Consider the following 15,944-nt stretch of genomic DNA (forward strand, 5'->3'; position numbering starts at 1 on the left):
AAGTTACGAGCCGCATATCTTAGCAGCTGCCAACTTAACCCAAATTCTATGGCGAGCCCAGGCAACGGGTCGTTTTATTTATTTATTTTCCACGCCATATGAAAAATAGTTCAAAATCAGGCGAAAATCTCGAGCAGCATCAGCGGCAGCCGTTGGTGCACGTCGAAGCGAGCATGTGCAAAATGCCAAGTTGCCAAGTTGCCCCGGCTCCGGCTCCACATCGCCACAGCTTTCACTCCCCTCGACGATGGCAAGTGCTGCATTTTTAGTTTTTCATTTCAAGGATGCTGCCACGACCCACAAACAATGTGCGGAAAAATGCGGCAGGCGATGAAAGGGGAGAGGGTGGGAAATAAAAGCAAAACCGAAACAAAACTGTTAACGACCTGAAAAACGCGTGTAAACAAAAACTAATGTATTTCTACTGCTATTTCTCACACGGCTCATCCACCTCCAACCGACCGAACGTCCAACCAACATCCAAAACAACCAACACACCAACCAACCAACCAACCAACCAACGACTTCACCCACCTCAACCACCTGGCGTCCAATCATAAACAGGTTCAACTCGACGAAGCCACCGATGCCTGGGGCATCAAAGTTGAACGTGTTGAAATGTAAGTAGCACAGCTTTTTTTCTGCCCCCCACACAGCACTTGCAGTGGCAACCTGGAAAAGTTTCTATGTCAAGCTATAAAAGTAATGTTATAAACGTTTCACCTCGCCTAGTCGAAGTTGATATGCTCTAAAGGACATTGTGAGCCTTGCTTTTTAGTGCTACTCAAGGGGTGATTTGGTTAAGGGGAATGGATTTGCTTTAGTGTTCTCCAATTTTATTACTCGTTTCAGGATATTGTAAAGTGGAAATCGGGTTTGCGCCCCAGTTACCTGTTAATCGATTTAAATCGCGATTTTCGAAATTTCCTAGACCAGATGTCGTTTAAAAGCAATGCTCCAATTTTGCTTACACAAAATATAACATTTTGCTAAAAACCTTTTTTTTTATTTACAAGAGAGATAGTAAGAAACACATACCTTTACTTTTATGAGGTTAAGTTATTTTTCATTCAGCATTTACCTCTTTATAATAGCACTTTCTTTTAAAAAGGATGTTGGATGTTCACCCAAATAACTTCACCCTACAATAACGTTATGAAATCAGAGAAGCCCCCTCAGTTTCTGCTGACTAAAGCCTCAAGAGTCCTAAGTAATTCCCAGCTTATATAACATTTAAATTGGCTAGTTTGAGCCCGGCAACCATTGTCATAGCCCCGGCAAGGCCACAGCACTCGAGTTTGTTGGTTATTTGTTCTATTTGCTTTACCATTTTTCCGGGCATTTATCACAATAACGCTGGCTGATGGGGCGATGGACTGACTGGGCGGGAGCGATGGAGGCGGGAATGTTGGATTGCGGGAGCTGCTGCCCTTTGTCTGCTGTCAGTGAGGCCCTGTTGTTATAATTTATTATTTGCCGCGCACGGGGGGCAAGTGGCTACTTTGTCAGCTTCAGTTTTCGCAGCGCGAGGAGTGTGACGTTGGCATGTCAAATGCTCATACACGGCCAACAATATGGCGTCCTGGAAGAGCCTGCTGGTGTGTCGGCCATGTTAAAACAGCTGCAACAACTTGACGCGCCCGACGCGTTGTTGCTTGTATTATTGTTGTTGTGGTTATGCTGCTGCGGCTGCTACCTTTTTTCCCCGAAACTCCCACCTTCCAGCAGCAAAAACTTGGCCGTTTCGCCATGAATACGGTTTCATTTTATGGCAGTTGTTGAATTTTTCATTATTGTATCTCAGTTCTTCCTCGCTCGCGGGGTTATTAAATTGATCAGCTGGTTTATAACTTCCTCAAATGATGCGAGAAGCGGCGGTGTTTATGAGTTATATTACTCGATTTAAATTCAAGACAAATAGGCCGGTATAAATATTATTTGATCAATTTAACTTTACGGTTCGTTGCTCGTAAAAAATTCTCTCAGAGAACGCGTTTAAATTAAAGATGCCCCATTACACTGAGATGCACATTAGCATACAGTCCCGGACTTTTTGGTTGATTGCTTAAAATGTTTTACGGAAATCGGTAGAGATAAGCACTTTGAAAAATTAAGTTGCTCATAATAGCTTTAAAAAATGGTTTAAATTAGTATTTTATTAATAAATTGGAGGTTTGTTTAGTACATTTTTTCAATTTTTAAAAAATTTTTAACTCTCTTTACTGGAAGTTGTTATTGCTTAACTTTTTTTAAGACGGCAACTTTGTAAATATAAATAATGGAATATAGTTTGGTTTCCATGGGTGAATTTTTCTGAGTGAGGAAACTTTGTAGGAGCAAAAACGCTCTTAGCTTTGAATAAGGGGTATTTCCGGCATCTGCAATTCATCGCGGCTAATCTCATTTTCTCCATCGACCGAGCAGCAAGGACGTGCGTCTGCCCGTGCAACTGCAACGTGCCATGGCCGCCGAGGCAGAAGCCGCCCGCGAGGCCCGCGCCAAAGTCATCGCCGCCGAAGGAGAACAGAAGGCGTCGAGAGCTCTGCGCGAGGCTTCCGAGGTGATTGGCGATTCGCCGGCTGCTCTCCAACTGCGATACCTCCAGGTGGGTGTTTTTTTTTTTTGCAATCCCAGGGATTTTCAGGGATTTACTAGAGATTTATTATTGATTTATTGTTTCCATCCCTGGCAGACACTGAACACCATATCCGCGGAGAAGAACTCGACCATTGTGTTCCCGCTGCCCATCGATTTAATAACGTATTTCCTGAAAACCAACGAGGCGACCACGCAGCAGAATGCCAGAGCAGCTGCGGCAGCAATTGGCAACACACCGCCACCGTTGCAACTGGCACCGCAGCAGCAGCAAGTTCAACAGCAGCAGCAGCCGCAGTACCAGCAGCCGCAGCAGCAGCAGCAGCAGCAATACCAGCAGCAGCCGCAACAGCAACAGCCGCAGCAGCAGCAGCAACAGGATCAACTTTATCAGCAGGGGCAGCAGATCTCATCAGCCATGTAAATCAGCTTAAGATCACCGAAGTTTCGGCTTTGTCGATTCCAAAATGTCCTGCACAAAGGCAATACGAAAATAGTGGGTTGGATTTAAGATTACACTTAAAAATACTTCAGGGGCATAAAAGCATTAATGTCTTCTTAGCAGAAACTCATATCCGAGTATGGATATGTATCTCGAGATACATTTAACAGAATCGTAACCGATTAGTTGACTATATTCCATTTCATGTTCTTGAGTTAGGTAACTCTTATGTATGTATCTCAACTCTCCCTGTTCCTTGTTTTGTGGGATGCATATTTTTTTGGGCTACTTGCTTATAGAGGATGAAATAAGATACGAATTTCCCACAAGGAGACATAACTGTTTTTAAATTCCTAGGGGAGCAACCCCAACCCACAAAGGCCACTATTTGTGCAGAGCATTTCTAGTTCCAAAAACCAACGGAAACAACGATTCAAGAGAATCAAAAACTTAGTTCATAACACCGAAAAGTGCGATTTGAATGAGTATAGAGTATAACTTTTCTAGTTTTACTACCAGAAGATGCAATTCTTAACATTAAATGTAGGACTTAGCAGTGCAACTAAGACCAGCACAAAACAAATCATGGATTGTAAATATTCAAATTACACAATCTATGGTCGCTCAGGTGAAAATTCTAAAACCAACCAGTTTTGAAAATGTAGAATTACGAAACTCTGAATAGTCAAAAATGGTTGGTTTGGTTTTGTATTTTCGCGCAGCCACAGAAGGTGTTTTGTAAATTTTTATGAGCATGATATTTGCCCTGTTTATTACGGGCGACTTTAAAACCTTTAGGGCAGTCGACAACTTTTCCAGTTATATTTATGTAGGACTACGCTGACTTTTCTACATCGAAGTATAACTGCTTTAGGGTTCTCCTGGACTTATCCAGGAAAGTTCATAGGCCATTGGCTTAATTGCAGGATTTTGAAAAGCTGTGGAAGTGTCCTACCAACTTATATAAAGTTGGGTTAGCTCACGTCCTCAGATCAGATCCGTTATCAACAACATTCGTAGGTCCAAAATACGAATGCCAAAACAATAAATAAGAGTAATACGAATTTATTGTACATACAATAAACAAATAGAGCAATTAAGCCGATGTAAGAATTTTATTAGTATTGACACCGATTAAAACTGTAGATGGAGTGAAAGAATTCATTAAACACAACAAACACATAAAGCGTGGTAAGTAATCGCGTCGTCATCTCTCTCGAAGTAGCTGGAGGCTACTTAAAAGCGTTAATAGTAAATGTCAGTAGATGTCAAACATAAAACAAATATAATAAAGTGCATTTGCAACACAGAAATGTTTACTTTTTAGCGCACTTCATTGATTAAAAAAGAGTTATTGAATTAATCATATATACATATACAAACATAACGAATTACATATTATGTAAAATTTGCCTTTGAAAAATTTTTAAACGGAAACGATTTCATTAAAAACATACGTCTAGATATATGTGTAAAGGAACAATAAAATTTCTTCAACTTTTTTGGTATCCAAAAGAGCAAAAACAAAAGGCAATCCCGTCTTTTATTCAAGTCTTTAAAATTAGTAAAAAATACTTACCCATCTGGGATGAATTTTAAACTCTGGTAAGTCTTAAAGAAAGTTAAAGGTACTACATTCCAAAACACCAATTAAAAAACATAGCTTAGTTATTACATATTTTTCAATTTTATTAGTTATTATCATTATTATTTGTATTATGCATTACACACCTAACCGACTTAACGGACACATTTCTATCATTTTACATCAGCTTAATTCAGTTTCCATTCATATTTGCTTCGTGAGTCTGCGTTTCAAGCGTTACTTAATCCGCAGAACATGACAATTCTCAGTTGTTATCTCAATAATTATTCATCCCACATTGCTTTCGTGTCTTATTAGGCAATTAGCAATTGGCAGCGCATGCAACACGCCTACCCAGGCAAAGGCTGAAAAATTTTTTAAATCTTTCACTTTGATTGCCGCAGTTTGTATAAAAAATTTGTGAAATTTTTGTTCTTTTTGATGCCTTGCGTGCCGCTTGCGCCGCCAATAGCTGATTTTTGTTTTAGCTGCCACAAAATCATTCATTATAGTTCGGTATTATCATTCAATTTAATTTCTCGTTTATTTCTACATGTTATGTCAAGTTTATATACAAAAATTCATCAACTACGCTAAACAATTTCAGTTTTGCCTGTGAGTTATAACAATATTTTAATTAATTATTTGCAGTGATTCAGTTGTGATTACGTTGAATGCAATTTCATACAATGATTGGTTGTTGTTCTCGTTAGTTTTTTAAGCCTGGTTATCCTATAAACTGATCTCTGTGTGTGTTTACGTGTGAAATGCTTTGAGTTGCAGTATAAATCTTCTTTACAAATACATATATCTCCATACGAAAAATGCTAAACTTTGGTTTTATGCTACAGAATGTGCACACAATGGCCAACACAATATATGCTATATCGATAAACGACAAACTAAAACTATAACAAAAATCAAATAAATTAAATAAAGTCTCCTCAATCGATGTTCGATTCATGTGTTTTGTGTCTGGATCTGTTCGTGTCGGTCATCTAGAAGCTAAGATAGGTGAGTGTGTGATTTGTGTGGTGATTGGTTGATACGTCGTCGATCGGTTAGAATCATTATCGTCTGATATTTTGCATTTGAAACCCTTGAGATAGCAGTTTATCCTAATGGCTTGAGTCGGGCTATTGATTTGGGCTGCACACGCAAGGAACAGCAGGTCTGGAGAGGAACTAAATGCGGGCCAACGCTGCAGGTTGTACATCATCAATAGATATATCTAGACTACATGGACAGTGCCCAATCGTGTTGCTTGTGCTTAAGTATACAAACAAAGAATAAACAATAATTTTGGTATAAACTTAAATGTACTATAAACATTCATTGGTTCAATTGCTAACAACGAAATACGTGAAATGCGTTATTTTCCTTTCAATGATTTGTACAAAATGCAATTTTCGCTTATCTGTTTTTTTTTTCCTAGCCTCAACTACTCGAGGAAGAAGCAACATGTTATTTTTCGTTTCGTTTCGGGTGATAGATAATAGATCATCTAGGTTTCTGACTTGGAAGTAGAGACGAGGGGTGGGCGCCACCTTATAAGTAAATGCCATCATTGGAGTTTCTCATTAGCAACAATTTGAAATACGTAAATGTTCGATTTCTTGATACGGATTGATTGAGTCAAATAATACTTGGCTTAGTCGATAGTCGTGTTTGTGTGGAAAGTATCAGAAGAAACTATTCAGCAGAGGGAGGTTAAGATCAAAAAGTTCTAGTTGTAGATTGGATTGGATTGGATTGTTTATACATAAAACCTAAGCACCGATTAAAGTAGCGTTAAATTGTAGCTGTATATTCGATTTGAAATTCAATAGAGTTGCCATCAATTTCTTTCGTGTTCTGTTCGTTCTTGATTTCTTGGTATCATTTTTCTGCCCCTTTCTGTTTCTGGGTAAGCTTACAAAACTAGTTAAATACTTTCTATTTCCATAGTACATACAATTAGGTATATAAATTATAAAATAGTTTTGCGTGTAAAATATAAAATTTTGTTTTTCCGATTTTAGTTTTTTTTTTTTTTTGTTGGTTTTGTTGATTTTTTTTGTTTGTTGTGGTTTGTAGTTGGTTTCTGAATTGTTTGGATACGCTTAAACACATACATATACCGACATATAGAGTTCATGTGTGTTGGTTGGTATGCAACTATGCCATTAAAAAGTCTTAAGAATTATAGTAAATATGCATATAAATGTATAATATATGTATAACTTTATATACTATATATATATATCGTACGTGTGTGTATGCGTGTGAGAGAGTGTGTGGGTGATGTGTAGGTGTGTGATTAGGCTGGACTCTGTTTAGTCTTGCACCTCTCGATACGGCACCTCGGACGTGACCGAGAAGGACTCGAAGTAGTGGTTCAAGAACTCGAACGTCGGCCGCTTCTCGGGCACGGCATCCCAGCACTGGAGCAGCAGTTGATAGATGTTGTCCGGGAAATAGTGGTTCGTCGGCTTCGGCATGCGGAAGCCGCGCTCGATGTTCTCGATCACCTCGCGACTGTGCATGCCCGGATAGGGCACTTGTCCGTACGTGAAGAGCTCCATCAGCAGAATGCCGTACGACCACACGTCCGACTTGATCGAGAACTTGCCGTAGATGATCGCCTCGGGCGCCGTCCACTTGACCGGAAACCGGGATCCCTGCTTGGGGCAGTACTCGTCATCGGCGATCACACGCGCCAATCCAAAATCACAAATCTTCGCCACATTGTTCTCTCCAATCAGCACGTTGCGGGCCGCCAGATCGCGATGGATGAGCTGCTTGGACTCCAGATACTCCATGCCGCTGGCCACCTGGGTGGCTATGTAGATGAGATCCTCGAAGTGCAAGTAGCGGCCATCGCCCTCGCGCAAGAAGTCCAGCAGACTGCCCTTGGACATGTACTCCTGCACAATGTAGATGGGCTCCTCCTGCAAACAGTAGATATAAGTAAAACATTTAATTTTGTATTTAATTAATCGAACTTACCTGCGAGCAAACCGCATAGAGGGCCACCAGGCGGTTGTGGCGGAACTTCTTCATGATGGCCGCCTCCTGGAGGAAAGCGGCCGTGGACATGGTTCCTTCACGCAATGTCTTGACCGCCACATCGATGCTGTTGCGCCACTTGCCGTAGAAGACCTCGCCGAAGTTGCCGCGTCCCAGTTTGCGCAGCAGCTGAATCTCCGAGCGCGGAATCTCGTACTTATCGCGCAGCTCCGGTCCCAAGTCCCACATCTGGGGCTGCGGTTTGGGGCAGGGACGCGACAGTATGTGACAGAGGCCAAGAGCGTTTTCTTCAGAGATAAGAAATCGGAAAAATAGGCTTTACGGTCTCACGCTGTTTGACATCGGTATACTCACTGCTGTATGCCATGACCAAGGCCTGAAGCGAGGGGAACGTCTGGTTGGTGGCGATGTAGTAGCCGCCGTTGTCCAGCGGCTTGATGCGGTAGTGCTTCACGTGGTAGCCGCGTCCATCCTCCCAGTCCTTTACCGACAGCGAGTAGCCGTTGGGATTGTGCTCCGAGGGACGCACGAGGAAGGTGCCGCGCGGATTCTCCTCGGCCAGCAGCAGCTTGTCCGCCTCCTTTCGAAGCACGTTCTCAAAGAACCAGCTGTTCCAAAAAGGAGATGTTGTTTTAATATTTAATGTTAACAAATGATGCTTCAGCTATCCTACACTACATTTTTATAAGAGATAACAGAAAATTGTTCAGTGTAGCGTGATATATAATCGAACCCATGACAGTTTTAAATCTCCTCAAAAAGAAAGAACCTTTTGCACAATTCCATCCATTTTCGCGTGTACTGAAAACCCAGATACATTCGAAAATCCCTGCCAAGCCCTTGCAAAAAAACACCTTAAATCATTTAAATGTGTGGAGAAAAAAAAAGCACTTACTCTTCGCTGTTGACGCTGCGCTCCTCGGCCACAAAGTTAAGCGGGATGAGGCCCTCCTGGCGAGTAGTCAGATTCACGACGCGCCACCAATCGGACTCGGTGTCGTCGATGACCTCCATGCGGTCGCCCTTCATGAAGCTCAGATCGGATTCATCGCGGGATTTATAGTCGTACAGGGCCACGACCACGCGCTTGAGCACGACACCAGGAACGCCGGCTGTAAAAATATTGGAGTGGAATGGTGGAAAAGAGGTCGTCGAGTTAGTGGCAATTTTCGTCTGGCTGGGCAAATTTGATTTGCGTCCTTAAATTGCAATTTATGGCGACAAATTGGGAAATAATATTTTTTATATTTTCCTTTGGCTATTTGACTAACCAATTTGCCATCGCCGAAACTTAATTGGAATTTAATGAGTTAAAGTACGGGAGAGACGAGGGTGCCAAAATGCAAATTGCAAATTGGATAGCATACTTTTTCGGGGGGCCCATAGCCCATAGCCCATAAACAACAAAACAATTTCATTTGGAGCCTCGCGAATCGCTTGCCAAGCCACAATTTTTGGCACTGACTTGCATTTGGCTAATTGATTTAGACCACAGCGAGGCAACGCATAAATAAACTGCTGCTCTCGCCGCTTGTGCCAGTTGCCTTGGCCGCTCGCTGCCCTCCATTGGCCATCCGCCGCCCCCCCTCGCTGACCCCTCACCCCTTGATCACAAACCCCTTCACTGCGCCCATGCCAATGCAAAGTTCGTGCTGACAAAGGCGGCACAAATCACTGGCCAAGCACTCAACCTCTTGATGGGTTTACACGACTAAGCGGCTTTACCGCCAAATAGGCGAATATATACTATACTAAGCATAAAGCAGTGCAGTGCCGTCATGTCACGGATAGAAATGCCAGCAGTTAATCGGCTGCCAGCGAGGTCTTCGTTCCCAGCCGCTGACAGGTCAGATCAAAATAATTCTGTCATTCAATGGTACGCAAATGCGACAGTTATATGAAGGGAATTGCAAAGAGGGGGTTTAGGTTAAAACTTAACTTTGCTGAAAATATGTTTATCTGTAATTGGTGCCTTTATAATAAAAGTTTCTCCAAAATAAACCCTATTTGCAATAAAAATATCTAACCATTTTAGTAATGTTCATGAATATTTAATTGCTTCATTCCCTACACATTTTTCATTTCGATTCTGTTATTGATTTAAGTTTATAATATCTTTTTTTAGAAAAACCCACCCTTTACTTTAAAAACCCCATTAGCTAAAATAAAACTGTGTTCCACTCCCAGAGCTTTTCAGCATGACCCCCTTCATTTGCATTACTAATTTCCTTCCTACTAGAACCAAACTAACCCTTCCGAGCATTGCATTTCGCCCGGGGCGAATATAGCAACAACCCGACAACTTAAAATGTGTTTTTCCTAAGCTGCAACGCAACTCATTGGCCAACTCTCTGGGGTCTCGTAGAGAAACGCAATGTCGTGTCATATGGTATGCAATATCGCCGTCAAGGTGGCATTAAACCAACACGGAGAGCAGCCCCCTCCATCCTTTTCTGGGCCACGCAGCCGAGAAGTGGTCAAGGTTAACGACTGTCGTCGTATTACCACTGCAAATATGAGAATTGCGTTGCCACCTGGCAGATGACTTGACTCCACCACCTCTGAACCTCCTGGGAGGCGAACTCTAATTATGGCAGTGCGGCGGTTCAGGCGGAGGTGACTTGGATGAACGTTGATTATGTGGCAGGTCGGGTCGGTTAGTTGGCTGACTGCCGTGCTGCCGGGTTGCCTGCTTGCCATATTATGCAAACACAAGGCCAACCAGCGAGTAAAAGCCAATCTCTGTGTGGCAGGCAAAAAGTCAAATTGCTAATTAAAAGCTGAAATTATCGCTCCACCCACGGCCCAGGAGATTACCAGGAAAAGATAATTACTAATGCATGGCAATATACAAACAGACAGTGAAACTTCAGCGGCTTTACTTCATTAAATCGTTAAAGTACTCGGATTTTATAGCTTCCAATATAAACATTTTAAAAGGTATTTTGCAATTGAGCTTTTAAAACTACCATTTTCAAGATGGATAAATATTAAAATGTTATTGTAAACGTATTAAAAACTGTATTTGTAAGCAAACGTAATCGTATAAAATTGTGTTTGTAAGAAGAATTGAGTAAAAGCACTCTTCTCTAATGGCAGTTGTTATAATTTAATCATACAGAAGTGGCACTGTAATTACTAATGGATGATAATACCCATATCAGATAGGGTTATTTGCAAAAGTACTCACTTGGTGTGGTGCGGGGCCTGATGATGTCAACGCCTCCTTTTCCGCCGATTTTCAGCGGACCCCGATGGTTCGGATCGGGTGTATAGCGCGAGTCCAGCGAACCGCCGTTGTTGTGCTTCTGGCCAAGTACGCCGCCCATGTTGCCACCGCCGCTGTTGTTGATGTGCGTCTGGCCGAAGGTGTAGTCGGATTTTTTGTAGCCGCCCGTGGGATAGGCCAATGCCAATTCCTGATCCTGTCGCTTGCTGCAGCATTTGTTGCCCATGGCTTATGCAAGTCTCTCCAGCTGTGAACTCTCGATCTTGAGCTTTTCTTGGCGATTTCTTTATTTCTTAGATGATTTCCTAATTTATATTCCTAATATATTTGTTAAGCTTCAGTTGCAGCAACACATATTTTTGGCAATTAACGAGTTGTTCTTAGCAATATTGTAATAAAGTTGTTGCAGCCGTGTGTTGTTGTGTTTGTTACTTTAGAGTAAGTAGTTTAAACTATCAGTCAAGTTGGGTTCTTTTTGGGCCCCTGCCTTAAGATTGCATCAAAAGCTGCAATTGGAGGGCATTTGCTTTAGTTCATCTATCAACTGCTATCTGTGTCTTCTTATTGGCCGAGTTGCAAAAACGCATTTCGTTTTGGGTATATAAAAAGGAGCCAATATTGTTGGTTGCTGGTTGCCAGTTGCCGGTTGCCAGTTGCTGGTTGCCAGTTGCCAGTTGCTGTTGCATTCACAGCTGCAACTGCTGCACGTTGATTGCGTTGATCCTTGCGGTCTGTGTCCTGCCAGCAATTTCAGCCAGCGACCGTCTGCACATTGCTGGCCGTCGGTCGTCAGTCACCTGTGAGCCGAATAAAAGTAAACAAAAGCGGAGGAACCGAAATTAGTTAGTGTGTTAATAAATATTCATTAAATAAGCATTGCGCCCAGACAAAGGACCCACGGCCGTCGTCAGTCCACTGACCCGTGTCCACTCAGCTGGACAGTTGCCTTTGGCCAATTGTCCGGCGTCCTGTGGCTTCCTAAACGTTTTTGGCACATTATTACACTTGACTTGGCCGGCAGGCGAATCCAGTTTATACAGTGAAACCCCCCTTGCACATCTATTACCCCTTTGAGCAGCATTGAGTTCATCAGCCCTATACTAGAGATGCCCAGAGATTTGAATATCAAATTAAATATGACATGTCAGTTTTAAATTGGCTTAATAAATAATAAACGGATTCACCTATTTATTTGCCTGCATACCGTTTTTTTCCCCTTAATTAGTTCACTCATATTACTACAATTTGCAGAGCCAAAAAATAAATGCGACTGTCATGTAATAGCTGCTTTAATTAGCATTCTTTTCCTTGCGGTAATAAAATTTATTTATTGCAATAAAACAAAGCAATTAAGTCGGTCACAGTACAGCCATTAAGCTTAAGTTACCTTTTGGCCTAATAAAATTGTTATACAAGAACGAAGATGTTGGGGGAAATGTTTTCACTTTAAATTTAAGCAAATATACATTCAAATGGAATTGTCTAGTAGATATATAAATATTTATTTTATCAATTTTCGAGACAAGATTTTAAGAGCAGACTACAGAATGAAATAATCAGAGTTTGTGGAGCACGATTGCAAACACACTTTTATCTAAATTGAGATTCCCAAGGCTCTAATACGATATCACTATTTCTGGCTTGGAAAACTCATCACTTTCGTCTGCTGGAAGCCGACAGTTGCACACAACCTTTCGACATTGCCACAATAACCACAGTACAGCAAATGCAGTGGCGAAGGCAGCAACATCAACCGCTGCAATTGCTGCAACAACTGCAGCAGCAGCAGCAGCAGCAACAGCAGCAGAAGCGGCAACCAAAACAACAAGGCCCAGGACAACGACAAGCGGCCATTTGAAAGGCTGCCAGCTGGGCAGGATCAACTTCTCTGCGCCGGAGCCATTGTCTATTGACTCAGGCCTGCCAGGCATCTGTTTATTGTTCAATTGGATAATTATGGTCTCCAGTGCGGAGTTGAGAATGCAAGAGCACGGGAACGAGAACGGGAACGGGCGTGTTGTGAGGCCAAGGTTGAACATCTCGATTGCCCCGCCTCTCCACCTCCACCACCACCTCCCTCCTCTTGCACCCTCCCCTGGCAATCCGAGTAGATAGCTGCTGCAGCTTCAAATTTTAATTGTTATTGTTGCGCATTTGTTGTGTGTGCGCAGCTGGCATGAAATTGTCGCTCTGCCTGCAGTTGCCAGTTGCCAGGATGCATTTGCGGCATTAGCTAATATCCTGTCATTGTTCCGGTTCGCCTGGCATGGCATGCCGTCAATTATTAAAGCCATGTTCAACTCGAGACTCGAGTGAGCTCTTCAATCTCTTAGCAAACCAAAAGGAATGCACTCAGAAAATGTCTTTCTTTATATATAAGAGAAACATTTTCCTTAATAATGGACATTGTCACATAGTCGTATTTTTGTTCAGTGCATCTAGCCGGAGCACTAAAATGTCATTCTGCAAGTGGTGGAAAGTGTTGCTGACTTGACAGCGGAGAACGGCAGGACATAAAGTGTGGAAATTGTGCCAGGACATTTAAACTGTCTGAGTTTCGTCGGCGCGACGTCTGCATTTATTGTCGCCTCAACTTGATAAACACACAACGTGTGGCGCTTTAAAATCCGCCAACAACAACCATAAAAGTTTGAATGGATTTTCGTTCGTTTGCCCATAAAAAGTCAAAGTTTGTTTTTCGGCGAGTTCATGAACCCATCCGCCCAGCAACAAATGCGAAAAGTTCCACGGGGGTCAAGCAACCTTTATTTTTGGGGTCGACGTCAACGGAACACAGTAGCCAGCATTGAAGCTGCAGTAATGTTGGGAAATTGTATACAATTATGTTCGCAGCTTTACGAGATGTACTTTAAAAGTCAGTGACTGGATTATTTTTTTTTTTACTGCTTGTCGAACAAAGGAGGAGCAACAGTTGAAGGGCTTACGATAGGATGAAGTGATAGGATAATATGCTAATAATGTAATCAAGAACTTGTAAAGAGATGAGTCAGTGTTTTTGTTTTAAAAGGAATCAACTGACACCAATGCTGTTTACAGAAAGTTGAAAGTTCACAACGACTAAATTACAAATTCCTAAGCTTTTTGAGACACACTCTCCAAGGGAATTCCATGAGATTTGGTTATATTCTGCTCTTTTATTATTTTTGTTCAGGGCATTAACATGTCCCTCCAATGAAAATGCCATAAAATCCAACTTTATTACAATATTCCCACTTTGATACTTTTCCTACCCAGACCGACAGGTGGCGGAAAGTATCTGTAGAGACCTTGCCGCAGACACGAGCGATTTATAGCCCCAACGCACTGTCATATCAAAAGCCCAATGCAAATGGGCGATTGGGGATTGCCGGCAAAGAGTTGGAATCGAAAAAGTATACGAATATATCATAGCTGATGGGCTGTGATGGCCAGCAAATGAAAAGCGGAGCCATCAGCTACCCATTCTCGGGTTTTCCATCGCTGACAAGCGATACGGTTTCATTTGTATTTGGGTCTACCATGTGTGTGTGTGTGTGTGACATGAAAATGTAATTTTCTAGTTTACTTTTTGGGGGTGAACGGGTCATGTGTTGTGGGTTGGTTGTTGATGGTTGTGTTGCTGCACACGAGCACTGAATTTCCATTGTTGAAGTTGACAAAACTAAATGAATACTTAATTGGATATTGCGGCTTTGAATGCGCCCGAAAGTCGGCAACACGAATATGAAAACTTGACAGTTATGATGCGTGTGGTTGTGTCGAAATGGAAATAGAAAGTATGCATTCAATAAATCCAAGTCCTGTGTTTATTATTATTAATTTAAGAACGTGTGGGGTAGCAAGTTTAAATTATATGTCCTATTAATATTTATAGCCATTGTTATAATGAAATATTTATACTAACTCAACCAATTAACTATCCTTCCAAACTGTTGTTTTGTTTTAAGAATAAAGAAGTAAACAAAATTTAATCAAAATCCTAATAAGGAACAATATATTCAAGCTCGTTTGCGTGCTTTTTTTCCGGCTGATCCCCAAGCGTTTTAAACAGAGCATTTGAACTACATTTTCGGCAAATGAACAATCTGCCCCCAAAATAGTTGCGACAATGGTCTCACCACAGTCTAATAAAATCAAATATTATGCAAAAAAGAATGTGATTCCCCTGGGGGGCCAAAGGCAACCGCATGTCAGGCCAAATCCTCGAGGACATAAAGGCATTAACTGTAAATGCCGTAATGCCGTCATTTCCCGATGACAGCCCCACAAGCACACACATACACACACACTCGCACACTGCGAAATGTAGAGCGTCTTTGATAAGGGGGTTTCCGGGGTTGGTTGTTGGGGAAATGGAAATGGTTCTGTTTCGCCCACATTTTTTTATTGCGATCCATTATTATTATACTGGGTTTGCCGCAGCCCCACTGCCATCGTCCTTCTTCCTTCGTCCTTCGTCAGCTGTAGCCACATTGTTGCCTACTTAAAAAGTCAATTTGTGTGACGTCCTCGTTGTCATCCTGTTGCCGTGTGGATGCCGGTCTTGCCGCCCTCATATACCCCCCGGATCACCCGATTTAACCCCCCATCTTTTGTCTTATCTGTGCGTTCAACCCAGAGTGACACAGTCGTTCACCTTTAAGCGTCACGTGCTATCGATTAGTCCTCTAAAAGAATTACACAAATGAAATACACACGGACATCTGTTGGTGCGGAAATGTATGCCAGTGGAATTTCCTTCGTCTAAGTAATGAAGAACACAATAAATTCTCGATTTATGTATCCCCAAAGTGAACAGGATGAGCTGTAGATTAAATAAAACATTCCCCATCTGACGTTGACGTGACACCGAAATTGAATTTGTTGCATTAAACATTGCATTTAACCCATTTGACTGGCCTCCATCCACGTCGCTTTAATATTAAATGGCACTTTACTTTAGAGCTCCATAAATAAATTCAAACATAAATATATCACAGTGTTTATTGGCACGTACTGTGAACTTTTCCTCGCCAGCAAATAAATATCAATTTTTATACATTTATCCTTATATCAATAAAGTCATAAATAATGCACCAAGGAAA

At 41.8% G+C, this 15,944-nt stretch overlaps 2 protein-coding genes across 11 annotated transcripts in view; one reads left to right on the forward strand and one right to left on the reverse strand.

Annotated features, from left to right (window-relative positions):
* Positions 1–4,571, forward strand: part of LOC108096321 (band 7 protein CG42540) — a 41,101-nt gene extending 36,530 nt beyond the window's left edge. For all 7 annotated transcript variants that reach the window (XM_017197853.2, XM_017197851.2, XM_017197854.2 and 4 more), the window contains 3 exons: positions 565–620; positions 2,425–2,605; positions 2,693–4,571. In XM_017197853.2, the coding sequence (XP_017053342.1) occupies positions 565–620; positions 2,425–2,605; positions 2,693–3,019 (564 nt within the window). In that variant the 3' untranslated portion in view covers positions 3,020–4,571. The remainder of the gene's footprint in view (positions 1–564; positions 621–2,424; positions 2,606–2,692) is intronic.
* A 1,736-nt stretch (positions 4,572–6,307) lies between these two features.
* LOC108096284 (tyrosine-protein kinase Src64B) overlaps positions 6,308–15,944 on the reverse strand; it is a 35,150-nt gene continuing 25,513 nt past the window's right edge. For 3 of the 4 annotated variants that reach the window (XM_017197749.2, XM_043209127.1, XM_043209128.1), the window contains 5 exons: positions 10,822–11,657; positions 8,527–8,743; positions 7,986–8,239; positions 7,611–7,921; positions 6,308–7,552 (listed from right to left, as the gene is read on the reverse strand). In XM_017197749.2, coding sequence (XP_017053238.1) covers positions 6,938–7,552; positions 7,611–7,921; positions 7,986–8,239; positions 8,527–8,743; positions 10,822–11,086 — 1,662 coding nt within the window. In that variant the 5' untranslated portion in view covers positions 11,087–11,657 and the 3' untranslated portion in view covers positions 6,308–6,937. The remainder of the gene's footprint in view (positions 7,553–7,610; positions 7,922–7,985; positions 8,240–8,526; positions 8,744–10,821; positions 11,658–15,944) is intronic. The other variant, XM_043209129.1, reaches the window with a different exon arrangement.

This window comes from Drosophila ficusphila, unplaced genomic scaffold (assembly GCF_018152265.1).
Source record: "Drosophila ficusphila isolate 14025-0441.05 unplaced genomic scaffold, ASM1815226v1 contig_106, whole genome shotgun sequence".
Lineage (NCBI taxonomy): Eukaryota > Metazoa > Arthropoda > Insecta > Diptera > Drosophilidae > Drosophila > Drosophila ficusphila.